Here is a 16,588-nt window from a genome sequence, read left to right as displayed (position 1 = left end):
ATTTCGACACTGACACGTTGGCTAATTCATTTTGACATTGACACGTTTGCTCTGACCTTTCGACACTGACACGTTGGCTCTGACATTCGACACTGACACGTTTGCTATGGCATTTCAACATTGACACGTTTGCTATGACATTTCGACATTGACACGTTGAATATATCATTTTGACATTGACACGTTTGCTATGACATTTCGGGAATGACACGTTTACTATGGCATTTCGACACTGACACGTTTGCTATGACATTTTGACATTGACAAGTTTGCTATGACATTTCGACACTGACACGTTGGCTATGACATTTCGACATTGACACGTTGGCTATATCATTTTTACATTGACACGTTTGCTATGGCATTTCAACATTGACACGTCTGCTATGACATTTCGACATTGACACGTTGAATATATCATTTTGACATTGACACGTTTGCTATGACATTTCGAGAATGACACGTTTACTATGGCATTTCGACATTGACACGTTTGCTATGTCATTTCGACACTGACACTTCGCTTTATCATTTGGACAATGACACGTTGGCTGTGACATTTCGACATTGACACGTCTGCTATGGCATTTCGACATTGACACGTTTGCTATGACATTTCGACATTGACACGTTGAATATATCATTTTGACATTGACACGTTTGCTATGACATTTCGAGAATGACACGTTTACTATGGCATTTCGACATTGACACGTTTGCTATGTCATTTCGACACTGACACTTCGCTTTATCATTTGGACAATGACACGTTGGCTGTGACATTTCGACATTGACACGTCTGCTGTGACATTTCGACATTGACACGTCTGCTATGACATTTCGACACTGACACGTTGGCTATGACATTTCGCTATTGACACGTTGGCTATGACGTTTCGACACTGGCATGTTGGCTTTATCATTTTACCATTGACACGTTGGCTGTGGCATTTCGACATTGACACGTTGGCTATGTCATTTGGACATTGACACATTGGCTGTGACATTTGGACATTGACACGTTGGCTGTGACATTTCGACATTGTCACGTTGACTATATCATTTCGACACATTGTCAAGTTGGCTATTGCATTTCGACAATAACAGGTTGGCTATGACATTTCGACATACACACATTTGCTAAGGCATTTCGACAATGACACGTTGGCTATGAAATTTCGACAATGACACGTTGGCTATGAAATTTCGACAATGACACGTTGGCTGTGAAATTTCGAGATTGACACAGTGACTTTGACATTATCACATTGACACGTTGGCATTCTTCTATGGCATTTTGACATTGACACGTTGGCTATTACATTTCGACATTGACACGTTGGCTGTATATTTCAACATTGACACCTTCGTTATATCATTTCGACATTGACACGTTGGCTGTATATTTCAACATTGACACCTTCGTTATATCATTTCGACATTGACACGTTGGCACTTTCTTTGCGTTTCGACGTTAATATTATATTATTGTTATCTTCATAGATTCAATCGAATTAGATTATCTTTTACGACACCACATTAGGAAGCAGCTTTCTTTAATAGCAACACAAGGAAACAATTATAATAACATTAACATATTTTTATTTCAATAACTTCAATATAAATCAAAGCAAACAGACTTCTCAATATTCTTATGGAAAGTAAATAAATCCATATACATTTCACAATCAATAATGTAAAAAAGAGTGACGATAATTCCTATAACATCCTTTTTATATAAGAGCAAGGAATGAAAAATCGTGAAACATGACAAACTTTACTGGCGGGGGTCTTTACAGAAGTGGAATGCAGGAGCTAATAGATTAAAACATCTATAATTAATATAAATTTAGGCTATCACACTGTGCAAAATTGTGTTTTAATTTTTATTAATTGAATGTTCTTCGACATTACATAGTTAATATTATCATAATAAACTGGAATTCAACTGTTAATCATGCACTCACTACCATGGTGATTGAAATAATGCACGAGTACAAAGTGCAAGTTACATGTATTTGTCATTTAAGTAGCGACATCAGCATCATGAACGACTCGCACTTTAACTGATAGTATACTCAATACAATAAATCATCACAGTTTGATAATATTTATATATATTAAGGACATATTTTTTGTTCAGGAAATTAAATACTCTGAAAGGCGTTTCATAAAGAAATTAAGGAATTGTGTTCGTACCTAAGTATGATTTTCTGTCCAAAGGGTGTTTCATTATTTTTCAATCAATTATATTTAGAAACATATTTATCTGATAAACAAAGCCATACAAGACAAATACAGGACGTTGTTTTAAAAAAAAAAACATTGTATAACTTCAATAATCTTATTTACAAAATATTCACAAATAATGTTCAAACAGGAAGTTATATTTACTTTTATAATAAATTATACAGAACATTTTTATTTATTTCTGAGCATGACAAAACACTTTTATTGTATTATTTTAAACAGTTTCAGTTTTCTCTCGCCTCCCGAACTGTTGATCACGGCCATTCTTGAGCCATCCCTGGAGACGGCAACGTCTACCGGAAACTTCATGTCGAAGTCACATGACACCAGTATGTCCCCGTCGGGTGATATCTGGATGATGGAGTTTGTCTTGTCACTGCACACAAACACGGAGTCATCTGGGCCAACACATGCTCTTCTTGGTTTACGAATCCGGTCATCTTTAACCTCCTTGACCTTGCTGGATACGGTGTTATACATGTGAACTGTGTGAGCATCCATGTCTGTAAGGACCAGAGTACCCCGTGATTGTATGTAGGTACATTGATTTTCACCACGCTTATACGTCTTTCCAGGAAACTTCACGTTGTCAAAGTCGCTCTCCTTGCCGTCCACGTCAATCATCCTGGCAGGCCTCGAGTCGTCAAAAGTGCTCACTACGAACGTGCGGTCGTTCAGGGGACAGATGGAGAAGCAGTAGTAGGACGTGGTCAGCGTCTTCATCAGCGTGATCGTGTTGTCACTGCCCACAGTCAGCAGGCAGATATATCCGTTACTGACGGTTACTGCAATATTGTTATCAGAGTAAAAAGTTACGCCCCTAGGATATGTCTTAAACCTATAAAATGTGTCGAACCTCTTCAATGTGTCACTCAAAATAAAACATTTACAGTTCAAGTTATCCACCGCGACGATCCTCCCGTCCGGCAGGTAGTCCAGCCCAATAACAAACGGCTCAATCTGGTCGTCTCCTGTCTTCACGAGCTCCATGGCCTTTAAAAGCTCCAGACGCACTGGCCTTTGTTGGTATGTTTGTTTCTCGTATGTAGAGATTTTTGCTGTTTTGATTACATCGTTTCCATTCAACAATTGTGTGTTTGGTTCTAGTGTTTTATTTAATGAGAATAGTGCGAAATCAGTATTTGTTATTTTTAAAATGTTTTCGTTGATTTCTAGTCCCACTTTGACGGTGTAATCATTCTTCAACAAAGTGTTCAGTGTCTGTGATGCCTTGGCTTGCGTCCTTTTGAGAATATGATTTAGAATGAATATTTCCGATTCCGTTCCATTCTCGCGAACGTTATCTGGCATTGCCAAGTGCGTGTCAAGTTCTCTCTTCAGGATTTCAGCCGCGTTTCTTCTCGTATTTAGACGTTCGTCTTCCTGTGTGTTATGATTAGTCATTTCGTTGACAATTCTCGACTTGGCTTCCTCAATTTTTGTCAATATGTCTTCCTTGTAAATATCAATTTCTTTAACGATTTCTTCTACTCGCGAAACGTTGTTCAATTGATCCTCCTCGCATTTCCTTATAACTTCTGAGGCAGTGATATAGGATGCACGTATCGTTTCCTTTTCATCATCTTTCACATTCTTAGCGACTTTTGCTATTTCGTGGATATTATCGCATCTACGATGACAAGAAAAGGCACATATTTCACAACACAAATCTTCGTGGTCTTCACAGTGAAACATGAAAACTCGTTTATGTTCACAACACTGATCCAGTCTCTTCATATCGACATCTGGCTTGACACCGGCTTCATGGGCTGCAACGATGTTATGTTCATCCACGTTTGTCATGTGCACCTTGTGTCCATCACAGCAGTCATCGCATAGATATACCTTGCATGTATTACAGAACAACGAAGCCACCTCTGACCTGGCGCGACGACGACAAGGTTCACACTTGCTCCCTATTCTACCACCGACGGCGTCACTTCCACATTCTAGAAGTGTATCTTCAAATCCATCGGTAGCCATAGTTTTCTAGTTAAGTTATATCCCTTTTAATGTATAAAACAAGCTTAAACGTTTCGTCAGGTGAAACATTCATCTACTTTTAATTTAGCAATGCTCACCCTTGGTTAAATATTTTAGACTGATATCCACCCACTTCCGATTTAGAAATATGAACAACGTTTCAAAAGGCCATACATTTGATAAGCCTATCTATATCACATGATCCAACGTTTATCAAGTTCAGATAACGAAAATGTGTGTGCAATGTATTTATATACATATATTATTAATGTAAGTTAAGTAATGTAGTTTATAACATAGCTTGTTTGATAATTATCAAAAATTAAAATCGTTTAGAGTTTTCACTTGCGGATCAAGGGTGGGGGGGGGGCGCACCCGGCGCCCATCCCCCTAAAAATCATCCCAGTTTACTTTTTATTTCAATAAATGAGACAAGAGGTAATAAAACACGCCCAAATTGCATCATAAAGGACTGAAAAGAGCAAAATGTACCCCCAATCCCCCTGCCAACACTTTTTTCCGAATAAATTTCGGTTCTGAGAGAGGGTCGCAACGCCCCTAAGTTAGGCCCCCTCTTGCGTCAAATATCGGATCTGCCCCTTATGTATCCAAGACAAGTAAGTTTCTATAATCTGGAAAAATAAAAAAGATGAATAAATATGGAGAATTATTACCTATTTGGCCAATGGCATAATTCTTTACAATATGACCACAGGGGCATAACCTCATGTAATGTGGTAGAGGACCTATAATGGATGCCACATATCAAATATCAAATATGTTGGCCTGGCGGTTTTGGGACAAGGAATTCTTAAAAGTGTGTTCTCACAGATTGACAGTTTTAACATGTTTAATTTCATTTGTCTCAGAATCAGCTGATTTTTGCATCAATGCCATCCATTTAGTCATATAAGATATAAGATTTATACAATATAACATTTCTCAATTAAACAATAATTTTCGACAATAAATATGAAAAAACAGCAATCTTACGAGTTCAGTCATCTTACTCCTATAAATAGTTCAGTCATCTTACTTCTTATCATACTCCTTTAAATAGTTCAGTCATCTTACTCCTATAAATAGTTCAGTCATCTTACTCCTATAAATAGTTCAGTCATCTTACTCCTTTAAATAGTTAAGTCATCTAACTACTTTAAATAGTTCAGTCATCTTACTCCTATAAATAGTTCAGTCATCTTACTCTTTTAAATTGTTCAGTCATCTTACTCCTTTAAATAGTTCAGTCATCTTACTCCTATAAATAGTTTAGTCATCTTACCCCTTCAAATAGTTCAATCATCTTACTCCTATCAATAGTTCAGTCATCTTACTTTTTGAAGTAGTTCAATCATCTTATTCCTTTAAATAATTCAGTCATCTTACTCCTGTAAGTAGTTCAATCATCTTACTCCTTTAAGTTGTTCAGTCATCTTACTGCTTTAAGTAGTTCAGTCATCTTACTCCTTTAAATAGTTCAGTCATCTTACTTTTAAGTAGTTCATACATCTTACTCCTTTAAGTTGTTCAGTCATCTTACTCCTTTAAGTAGGTTAGTCATCTTACTCCTTTAAATAGTTCAGTCATCTTAATCCTTTAAATAGTTCAGTCATCTTACTCCAATGAAAAGTTCAATATCTTACTCCTCTAAATAGTTCAATCATCTTACTCCTTTAAGTAGTTCCGTCATCTTACTCCTTTAAATAGTTCAGTCATCATACTCCTCTAAACAGTTCATCATCTTACTCCTTTAAGTAGTTCAGTCATCTTACTCCTTTAAACAGTTCAGTCATCTTACTTCTATAAACAGTTCAGTCATCTTACTCCTTTAGATAGTTCAATCATCTTAATCCTCTAAATAGTTCAATCATCTTACTCCTATAAATAGTTCAATCATCTTACTCCTTTAAGTAGTTCAGTCATCTTACTGCTTAAAGTAGTTCAGTCATCTTACTCCTTTAAATAGTTCAGACATCTTACTTTTAATTAGTTCATAGATCTTACTCCTTTAAGTTGTTCAGTCATCTTACTCCTTTAAGTTGTTCAGTCATCTTACTCCTTTAAATAGTTCAGTCATCTTACTCCTTTAAATAGTTCAGTCATCTTACTCCTCTAAATATTTCAGTCATCTTACTCCTCTACATAGTTCAGTCATCTTACTCCTCTAAATATTTCAGTCATCTTACTCCTCTACATAGTTCAGTCATCTTACTCCTCTAAATAGTTCAATATCTTACTCCTCTTGATAGTTCAATCATCTTACTCCTTTAAGTAGTTCAATCATCTTACTCCTCTAGACAGTTCAGTCATCTTACTCCTTTAAATAGTTCAGTCATCTTACTCCTCTAAATAGTTCAATAAATAGTTCAACCATCTTACTCCTCTAAATAGTTAAATCATCGTACTCCTCTAAATAGTTCAATCATCTTACACCTTTAAATAGTTCATCATCTTACTCCTTTTAATAGTTCAATCATCTTACTCCTTTACATAGTTAAGTATCTTACTCCTTTAATTAGTTTACTCTCTTACTCCTTTAAATAGTTCAATCATTTTACTCCTTACATGAAGATCAAAATTAAATGTTTGTTGAATTTACCTGTTTCTTAGTCAGTATTCATAAAAGATCGTTTCCTTAATTTAATAACTGACTGGTCAAATGTTTTTATTAAGTGGATAATTTCTGAAATTCTTGATGTTCATTGATTCTACTTAACACAAACATGTTTTTATGTAAATGAATAAACACTTCATTAAAGTGGCGCTATTTGTTTAATCAAAATTGACATGTAAGTAAAATCTGATTCGAAGTTTTGAAATTTGAAGCATAAGTGTGACTAGACTGTTTAAATAGAATGGCACGATTCAGCAGTATGCAAATATGTACTGCCATAGTACATAACGTTCGGCTCGCTCTAGTCTACTTGGTGAGCCTTTATCTTCGTTTGATTTGAAGGTATACAAGGAAGTGATTATAAATAATCATGATCTAATCATATATATGAGATAAATAGGAAAATCAATCTGAAATGGGAAGTTTCTTTTCTAAAAACAGTAAGCAATGTATTATTTCTTCATTTTATCTTCATTATATGTGTTGAACTACGTCCGTCTGAATTCGTAAATGCAATGTTTTTAATTATTTATTTTTCTAAAGTTAAAGTGGGCGTATTACTAAGAAAACTTACTCTTTTTATAACGCGCCAATCCGTATATACAAGCACATGCTAATTAAAGGTTGCTTAACACTTTTTCAGGAAAAGGGGGTCGCGATTTAACAGATCAGCCAAAAGGAAGTAAGTGAGCGAGTATGACCTCTCAAGATATTTTCTTCTTAACTTAAAGCTGAACTCGCACAGATTGAACGTTTAGACAACTGTTTTTATATTTTGTCCTGGAAGAGCCAATTTATGGAAAAAAACAGGGAAACTAGTGATATAAAACTGCCGATCGCAGATTTTCACACGTAAGTTCAAAAATTGATGTTTTATGCATTTCTCTTAATCCGTTAGTGACGCTCTTAGCCATAAAACATAAAATTTTGAACGATCTGATCTTTGGTCAGCAGTCTTATATTACTGGCCCGGTTTGCAGAGATCTACACTAAAATTGGCACAAAAAAATCAAACAAGTAGTCAAAGCGGTATATTTGTTGGAGTGCAGCTTTAAACCAATTAGACAAAAAACAAAACATTTTCATACATGACCACTCATTTTTACACTATCTTATGTTTAAATCATTTACATTGAAGTCTGAGTAGATAAAGTCTAGACAGTAACCATTGAAGAGATACAATGTATTATTTTGATAATATTTTCCTCAAATACTATATTGCATCACTAGAGGGAGCTAGTTTAGTACCGCGGTCTAGAACACCTGCTATAACCGAGGCAAATTATTAGTTTTGCTTTACTTAAAGCTGTTGAAAGTTATACTAAGAAACGAAACCACATTTACATGTATGACCAAACAATTAAACATTATGTTTTTTAAACATGGTGATTTACATTGATATCTGTGTCCATAAGGCATAAACATTAACCATTGCACAGATGCGATTTATTTCGTCTTATAAGATTATCTGTAAAAACTATTTTGCTTTATCAGAGGGTGTTACCGCTGGATCAGAATCTAGGACACCAGCTATACCCGAGCCAAACCCCGGGCCTACAGTAGTGTCCCCAACAACAAATCCCGCTCCCTTTTCGCCAACTGTCACCTCAGATACAACACTCCCGGCTCCTAGTTTACGGGAAATTAAGTAACAGGATATTTCCACTACAGTGAATCCATTTGCAGACTGAATGTGCTTCACGGTTCCACATTTACGATAATGAAATCATAGGACCTTCTCTACAACAACGACTCGAAATGGTGTTCAGAAAATTTTCTCTGCAACATTGACTCTAGATACAACACCATTATGTTAATTCTCGTCTCCATATTTACAAAAAAACAGTCCGCGACCTTTCTCTTCAACAGTAAGTTAAAACAACATAAATCTCCATATATACCAAGAAAAAGTATTGAACCTTTCTCTTCCACAGTGACTGAAGTTACATCACCATTTAAGTGTTTCCCGTGTAACTATGTACGGAGAGAAATATGGAATCTTTCTCCTCAACAGTGACAGAAGTCACCATTACAGTGTTTACCGTCTGCATGTATTCGGGGAGAATATGGATTTTTTTCTCTTCAACAGTGACAGTAGTTACATCACCATTACAGTGTTTCCCGTCCGCACGTATACGGGGGAGAATATGGAATCTTTCTCTTCAACAGTGACAGTAGTTACATCACCATTACAGTGTTTCCCGTCCGCATGTATACGGGGAGAATATGGGATCTTTCTCTTCAACAGTGACTGAAGTAACATCACCATTACAGTGTTTCCCGTCCGCAATGTATACGGGGGAGAATATGGAATCTTTCTCTTCAACAGTGACAGTAGTTACATCACCATTACAGTGTTTCCCGTCCGCACGTATACGGGGGAGAATATGGAATCTTTCTCTTCAACAGTGACTGAAGTAACATCACCATTACAGTGTTTCCCGTCCGCACGTATACGGGGGAGAATATGGAATCTTTCTCTTGAACAGTGACAGTAGTTACATCACCATTACAGTGTTTCCCGTCCGCACGTATACGGGGGAGAATATGGAATCTTTCTCTTGAACAGTGACAGTAGTTACATCACCATTACAGTGTTTCCCGTCCGCACGTATACGGGGGAGAATATGGAATCTTTCTCTTCAACAGTGACAGTAGTTACATCACCATTACAGTGTTTCCCGTCCGCACGTATACGGGGGAGAATATGGAATCTTTCTCTTCAACAGTGACTGAAGTAACATCACCATTACAGTGTTTCCCGTCCGCACGTATACGGGGGAGAATATGGAATCTTTCTCTTCAACAGTGACAGTAGTTACATCACCATTACAGTGTTTCCCGTCCGCACGTATACGGGGGAGAATATGGAATCTTTCTCTTGAACAGTGACAGTAGTTACATCACCATTACAGTGTTTCCCGTCCGCACGTATACGGGGGAGAATATGGAATCTTTCTCTTCAACAGTGACAGTAGTTACATCACCATTACAGTGTTTCCCGTCCGCACGTATACGGGGGAGAATATGGAATCTTTCTCTTCAACAGTGACAGTAGTTACATCACCATTACAGTGTTTCCCGTCCGCACGTATACGGGGGAGAATATGGAATCTTTCTCTTCAACAGTGACAGTAGTTACATCACCATTACAGTGTTTCCCGTCCGCACGTATACGGGGGAGAATATGGAATCTTTCTCTTGAACAGTGACAGTAGTTACATCACCATTACAGTGTTTCCCGTCCGCACGTATACGGGGGAGAATATGGAATCTTTCTCTTCAACAGTGACAGTAGTTACATCACCATTACAGTGTTTCCCGTCCGCACGTATACGGGGGAGAATATGGAATCTTTCTCTTCAACAGTGACAGTAGTTACATCACCATTACAGTGTTTCCCGTCCGCACGTATACGGGGGAGAATATGGAATCTTTCTCTTGAACAGTGACAGTAGTTACATCACCATTACAGTGTTTCCCGTCCGCACGTATACGGGGGAGAATATGGAATCTTTCTCTTCAACAGTGACAGTAGTTACATCACCATTACAGTGTTTCCCGTCCGCACGTATACGGGGGAGAATATGGAATCTTTCTCTTCAACAGTGACAGTAGTTACATCACCATTACAGTGTTTCCCGTCCGCATGTATACGGGGGAGAATATGGAATCTTTCTTTTCAACAGTGACAGTAGTTACATCACCATTAAAAAATTTCCCGTCCGCATGTATACGGGGGAGAATATGGAATCTTTCTCTTGAACAGTGACAGTAGTTACATCACCATTACAGTGTTTCCCGTCCGCACGTATACGGGGGAGAATATGGAATCTTTCTCTTCAACAGTGACAGTAGTTACATCACCATTACAGTGTTTCCCGTCCGCACGTATACGGGGGAGAATATGGAATCTTTCTCTTCAACAGTGACAGTAGTTACATCACCATTACAGTGTTTCCCGTCCGCATGTATACGGGGGAGAATATGGAATCTTTCTCTTCAACAGTGACAGTAGTTACATCACCATTACAGTGTTTCCCGTCCGCACGTATACGGGGGAGAATATGGAATCTTTCTCTTCAACAGTGACTGAAGTAACATCACCATTACAGTGTTTCCCGTCCGCAATGTATACGGGGGAGAATATGGAATCTTTCTCTTCAACAGTGACAGTAGTTACATCACCATTACAGTGTTTCTCGTCCGCACGTATACGGGGGAGAATATGGAATCTTTCTCTTCAACAGTGACTGAAGTAACATCACCATTACAGTGTTTCCCGTCCGCACGTATACGGGGGAGAATACGGAATCTTTCTCTTCAACAGTGACAGTAGTTACATCACCATTACAGTGTTTCCCGTCCGCACGTATACGGGGGAGAATATGGAATCTTTCTCTTGAACAGTGACTGAAGTTACAAAACCATTAAAGTGTTTCCCGACCGCATGTATACGGGGAGAATATGGGATCTTTCTCTTCAACAGTGACTGAAGTAACATCACCATTACAGTGTTTCCCGTCTGCATGTATACGGAGGAAATATGGAATCTTTCTTTTCAACAGTGACAGTAGTTACATCACCATTAAAATGTTTCCCGTCCGCAATGTATACTGGGGAAATATGGAATCTTTCTTTTCAACAGTGACAGTAGTTACACCAGTATATTATAAGTAACTGGACTATTATGTGACCCGATATGAGACAAAGGAAACCATAAAGGCGAACGAGCAAAGCTCTAACCCGAATATGGTGTCTTGCATCACGTATATCGCATATACTCTATTATAGAACAATAGACATTATCTATTTGGTCTTATTTCTGCTAATGTAATAAATAAACTTAAGTAAGCAGCATTAAAAATATTTCTCGTACATGCACAGTGTATGTATACCACGTGATAAATTACGCCATATATGCTTCGTCGGAAGGCAAAAATTTGCTTAAAATGAAATCTTAAATCAAAGATTACTTTTTATTTACATCACCATTTTAAATGAAACGAAAGGCAGTCTATGCCGCTTAAAGAGCCCTGCATTTGATTTATTTCCGAAATTTGATGAGGTCATTAGTTTCATCAAACACATCTACAAACCTGTTTCCAAAATACTGTTTTGACAGTGCTCCGTCAGACGGCCGTATTGTGAAAAGATTTGTCGAAGTGTTTTATAAAACACTCAATGGAACTCTGGTAAAAGACCGAAGGTTGTTTTGTGCCGCGTGGACGACTCTTAATGACTCCTTCCCGAGATCTAAAAAGGATCAAGAAATGTGTCTATTTCCTCGTTTTATTATGAGATGAAACACTTCGAAGTCAACAGTAAAAGTAAATACACTGTGAATTATAAGTACCAAGGTTGCCAATAAAGCGTAAGCACCACATCACTTCTGTATTTTAATCACTTTCTACTGTTCACAATGTTATGCGCATCAGAAATGCGGTAATCATACTGGTACTGTCCCCCACGCCTCGAATTTCCACGAAACTGACCTCGTCTCAGTGTTTGGTGCCATGTTTGATGCCAACCTGTATGTCTTGGATCTGCACCTTCACGTTGATGTTCTGAAGATCCATTGAAGTTAGCCGGATACCGTAAACTTTGCTTTTCTGTTTCTGCTTGGCGAAATGAGCCAGTTTTGCGCTCAGGTTTAGTTTTAAGGTGGGTTATTTGAGTTTCCAAATCGTTTATTTTTGTTTTCAAGTCTGTGTTTTCTGTTCGTACATTTCTTAATTTAAACTCAAATTCAGCAATCTTATAAACTTGAATATCAAACATTTTTCTAATTTGATTGTTTTCATCACACAATTCATTATATGTTTTTGAAAGGTCAGTAAGTTTTCTCAATAAATTATTTTCTCTAGTATTTGTATCACAGATGTTTGTCTTTAAGGACGAAATATCATTTTGGAGACGTTCGTTAAAGGCTTTCAGTTTCTGATTTTTTTAAAATCAATGAAGAGTTTTCAGCAGCAAGTCCTTTACAAGTCTTTTTCAATGATACGTTTTCTAATTCTATTCTCTGTATATATTTGAATGGTACGGGACTCACTGCGGTGTTTGTTGTGTTATTCTTGAAGTATGCATCATCTTCATGGTAAAAAGGTAAAGCACATTATGCAGTTTTTCGAATGATAAACGTCGTCATTCTGGTTGTATCTCTTGATTTGGTACGCTGTGTTGACATTCTTGCACATCTGCATTTGCGGCTGAAGTGACCTTTCTGTGAGCATTGGTTGCAGATTGCGTTTTTGGCAGTGCATTGTTTGCGTGCATGTTTGAGTCCACAACTTAAACAACTTTTACAGGTTATCTGTTTGAAATGGTATTCCATTGTCGGCTTGTATAGTGGAACCGTACGTCGCCAGTTGCTCATTATCGTCGTTGAGAACGCACAATTTCGAAAGTATTTATGTCCAAATAGTGCATATTTAGTCCATATAGATATTGAAGGAATTCGCTCGCTTGGCTGTGTTGATTTGAGGTACGGAGATACTAGCCGCTGTTCTCCAACAAGTGTTGTGCCGTGCGTTTTTTTTATCTATTAACGAGTAGATTGGAGCACCAATGGGGAATAGTTTTTCTTAACTATAAACCCGTTACTTTTGGCACACCGGGGAATTAGCTTTTAAAAGTCCAAAACAAAATCCTTTTCACGACACCAAGTTCTTTTCACGATTTTATTATGTTGTTCTTTCATTAACAAATACTTGAAGTAATAACACAGTGTGTGTAGTCCAAAAATTAACACCAAATATATTGTACAACAGCGACAACGCTATACATGTAGTTTGCTGGACTGTGGTAAAACCACCTTCGAGCTCAGACAAATTTCAAGAGTCCGTTTTCTATGAAGAACTACATTTTTTCTCCTCTCTTTTTTTTACAATTAAAAAATATGTTACCTTATATTGTGCAGCCCGGTCATGCCTATCATAAATTAAACCAATAGAAAAACAGGAAATACTTCATAAAGACTGTCAGCTCAGCTCAAACTAATTACTTCTGATTTCAAATAGTTCCTAATCAAAACATATGTCAAGGTGCTAAATTAGATACAAAGAAACAATAAAACAGTAAGCTGAGGTCAATATGGCTTCGACTGACACCTCCTTTGTTTGGCAATTAGCAACATCCTAAATCGTTGGCGTTTGCCAACCTGTTACAAACACAGTTGCATATTTCAAATAACAGGTGTAAAAACATCTAACAAATAATTTGTAAATAACCCAACGCTGAAATTATGAAAATGGTTTCAATTAACAAAACAATTTTAACCAAAGTATGGTATGACGTACAGCATAACAGTTGGGCTCCGTAAGACTGCGCTATGTTTCATTTAAAATGGTGAAGAAATAGTGAAGGTATCTTTGTCTTTTTTTCTAATCAAAATATTGCCTTCCGACGTAGCATTTATGATGCAAACTATCACGTTGTATACAAACACTGATGCATAGTAATAACACATTGGTGCTGTGAATGGTCGTCACTTTTTTACAATTTCGGAGAGTATTTGTGGCTATTTTAATGCATCATACAGAAACATTTTCCAGCATTATTTAATTGAATATAAGGTAGATTATTTAAAAACAATAAAACTATGTGAAATAAAAAAAAGTTAGCTATCATCGGGAGAACAAATGTGCGATCTATTGTATAAAGATTTTCAAATTCCTGACAAATTACTTAACGCTACGCAATATCAATTGATTGATGTGTGTAGAGTGATTATTATGTCTGGTTTTATGTGTGTTGTTTTTATAGATAGATCAATAAATTGACTTTAAAGAAAGAAATCGTCAAGATAATTCCTTGTATGCCTTTGCTGTTTAAGAAACAAATGTTCTCGGTGACAAGTTACTGGTTTAGTTTAATGTAGGTACTAAGAATGCCCGGGTCTGCACATGATTTTCTATCGTTCTTTTTTGTCGACAAAAACTCATTTTTTATAACTGGGTATTAGTAACAGTGTCGAACTAGCTTGCTAAATGTTTAAAAACTGGTTTACAAATGCAAAAAAAATGTTTTTACATTAATATATGGTATTTTTGAAGAAGGACAATTTATACAACATGTATTATTTTTCGGCCATCGTTGTTTAAGCTAAAACACATGTCAATATGATTACGATTATAGTGGCGGACAACAGGTGCATCTGGTCGTCTGTTCTGTAGTCAGTAGCCGCACCGAAGTGTGTGGTTTCGGGAGGCGGCCACGAGTACAGGGCACTCTTAACCATATATGACATTAGTCTATTGCTGCTCAGTAATCCTGAAATGAGTAAATTTACTCACATTACACTTATTGTACATAAACATAACATAACATAACATAACATAACATAACATAACATAACATAACATAACATAACATAACATAACATAACATAACATAACATAACATAACATAACATTAATATTAACATAACATAACATAACATAACATAACATAACATAACATAACATAACATAACATAGCACAGCATAACATACCATACCATAACATAACATAACATAACATAACACAACTTAACATAACACAACACAACACAACACAACACAACACAACATAACATAACATAACATAACATAACATAACATAACATAACATAACATAACACACCACAACATAACATAACATAACATAACATAACACAGTATAACATAACGTAACACAACATAAATAACACAGCATAAAACAGCACAACATAACATAACATAACATAACATGCCATAACATAACATGCCATTACACAACACAACACAACTTAACATAAGATAACACAACATAACATTACATAACATTACATAACATAACACTACATAGCATAGCATAGCATAGCATAGCATAGCATAGCATAGCATAGCATAGCATAGCATAGCATAGCATAGCATAGCATAGCATAGCATAGCTGGCATAGCTGACATAGCTGGCATAGCATAGCATATCTTAGCATATCATAGCATAGGATAACATAGCATAGCATAGCATAGCATAGCATAGCATAGCATAGCATAGCATAGCATAGCATAGCATAGCTGGCATAGCATAGCTGGCATAGCATAGAATAGGATAGCATATGATAACATATCATAGCATATCATAGCATAGCTGGCATAGCTGACATAGCTGGCATAGCTGGCATAGCTGGCATAGCTGGCATAGCATAGCATAGCATAGCATAGCATAGCAAAGCATAGGAAAGCATAGCATAGGAAAGCATAACATAGCATAACATAGCAAAGCATGGCATGGCATGTCATAGCATAGCATAGCATAGCATAGCATAGCATAGCATAGCATAGCATAGCATAGCATAGCATAGCATAGCAAAGCATAGCATAGCATAGCATAGCATAGCATAGCATAGCATAGCATAGCTGGCATAGCAAAGCATAGCATAGCATAGCATAGCATAGTATAGCATAGCATAGCATAGCATAGCACAATATAACATAACATAACATAACATAACGTACATAGCATAAAGTTTATTTCGGCACAAATATGTTATATGTTTAATGAAACACTTAAATGATATATCTCACCTATCACATACCCCGCTGCATGTGCTGCTAAGTAAGGTGGCTACATGGTAACCACTTTCCAGGAGCTGACACGCGGATAACAGACAATTTCAGAACGCGGGTGGTCTATAGACCGGTGTGCGGGGGAATCGAATGTCTTTCCGGGATACTTGTTCGTGTGAAGTATGTTTCCTGTATCCTTTCGCAAATG

General features: G+C 36.9%; 1 protein-coding gene and 1 long non-coding RNA gene across 2 annotated transcripts; one reads left to right on the top strand and one right to left on the bottom strand.

Annotated features, from left to right (window-relative positions):
• Positions 1 to 2,441: 2,441 nt before the first annotated feature.
• LOC128219035 (uncharacterized) lies at positions 2,442 to 4,284 on the bottom strand. Its single transcript, XM_052926848.1, has one exon. It carries the CDS (start codon positions 4,231 to 4,233, stop codon positions 2,452 to 2,454), a length of 1,782 nt encoding a protein of 593 aa, XP_052782808.1. The 5' UTR covers positions 4,234 to 4,284; the 3' UTR covers positions 2,442 to 2,451.
• Positions 4,285 to 7,181: 2,897 nt separating this feature from the next.
• LOC128219047 (uncharacterized) lies at positions 7,182 to 9,036 on the top strand. The gene is made up of 3 exons (XR_008258537.1): positions 7,182 to 7,287; positions 7,491 to 7,529; positions 8,342 to 9,036. It is a non-coding gene; the product is annotated as an uncharacterized LOC128219047 (long non-coding RNA).
• Positions 9,037 to 16,588: the final 7,552 nt, after the last annotated feature.

Source organism: Mya arenaria, chromosome 15 (assembly GCF_026914265.1).
Source record: "Mya arenaria isolate MELC-2E11 chromosome 15, ASM2691426v1".
Taxonomy (NCBI): Eukaryota; Metazoa; Mollusca; class Bivalvia; order Myida; family Myidae; genus Mya; species Mya arenaria.
Note: the sequence above shows the minus strand (reverse complement) of the source record. Positions and strands in the feature narration are given on the sequence as shown.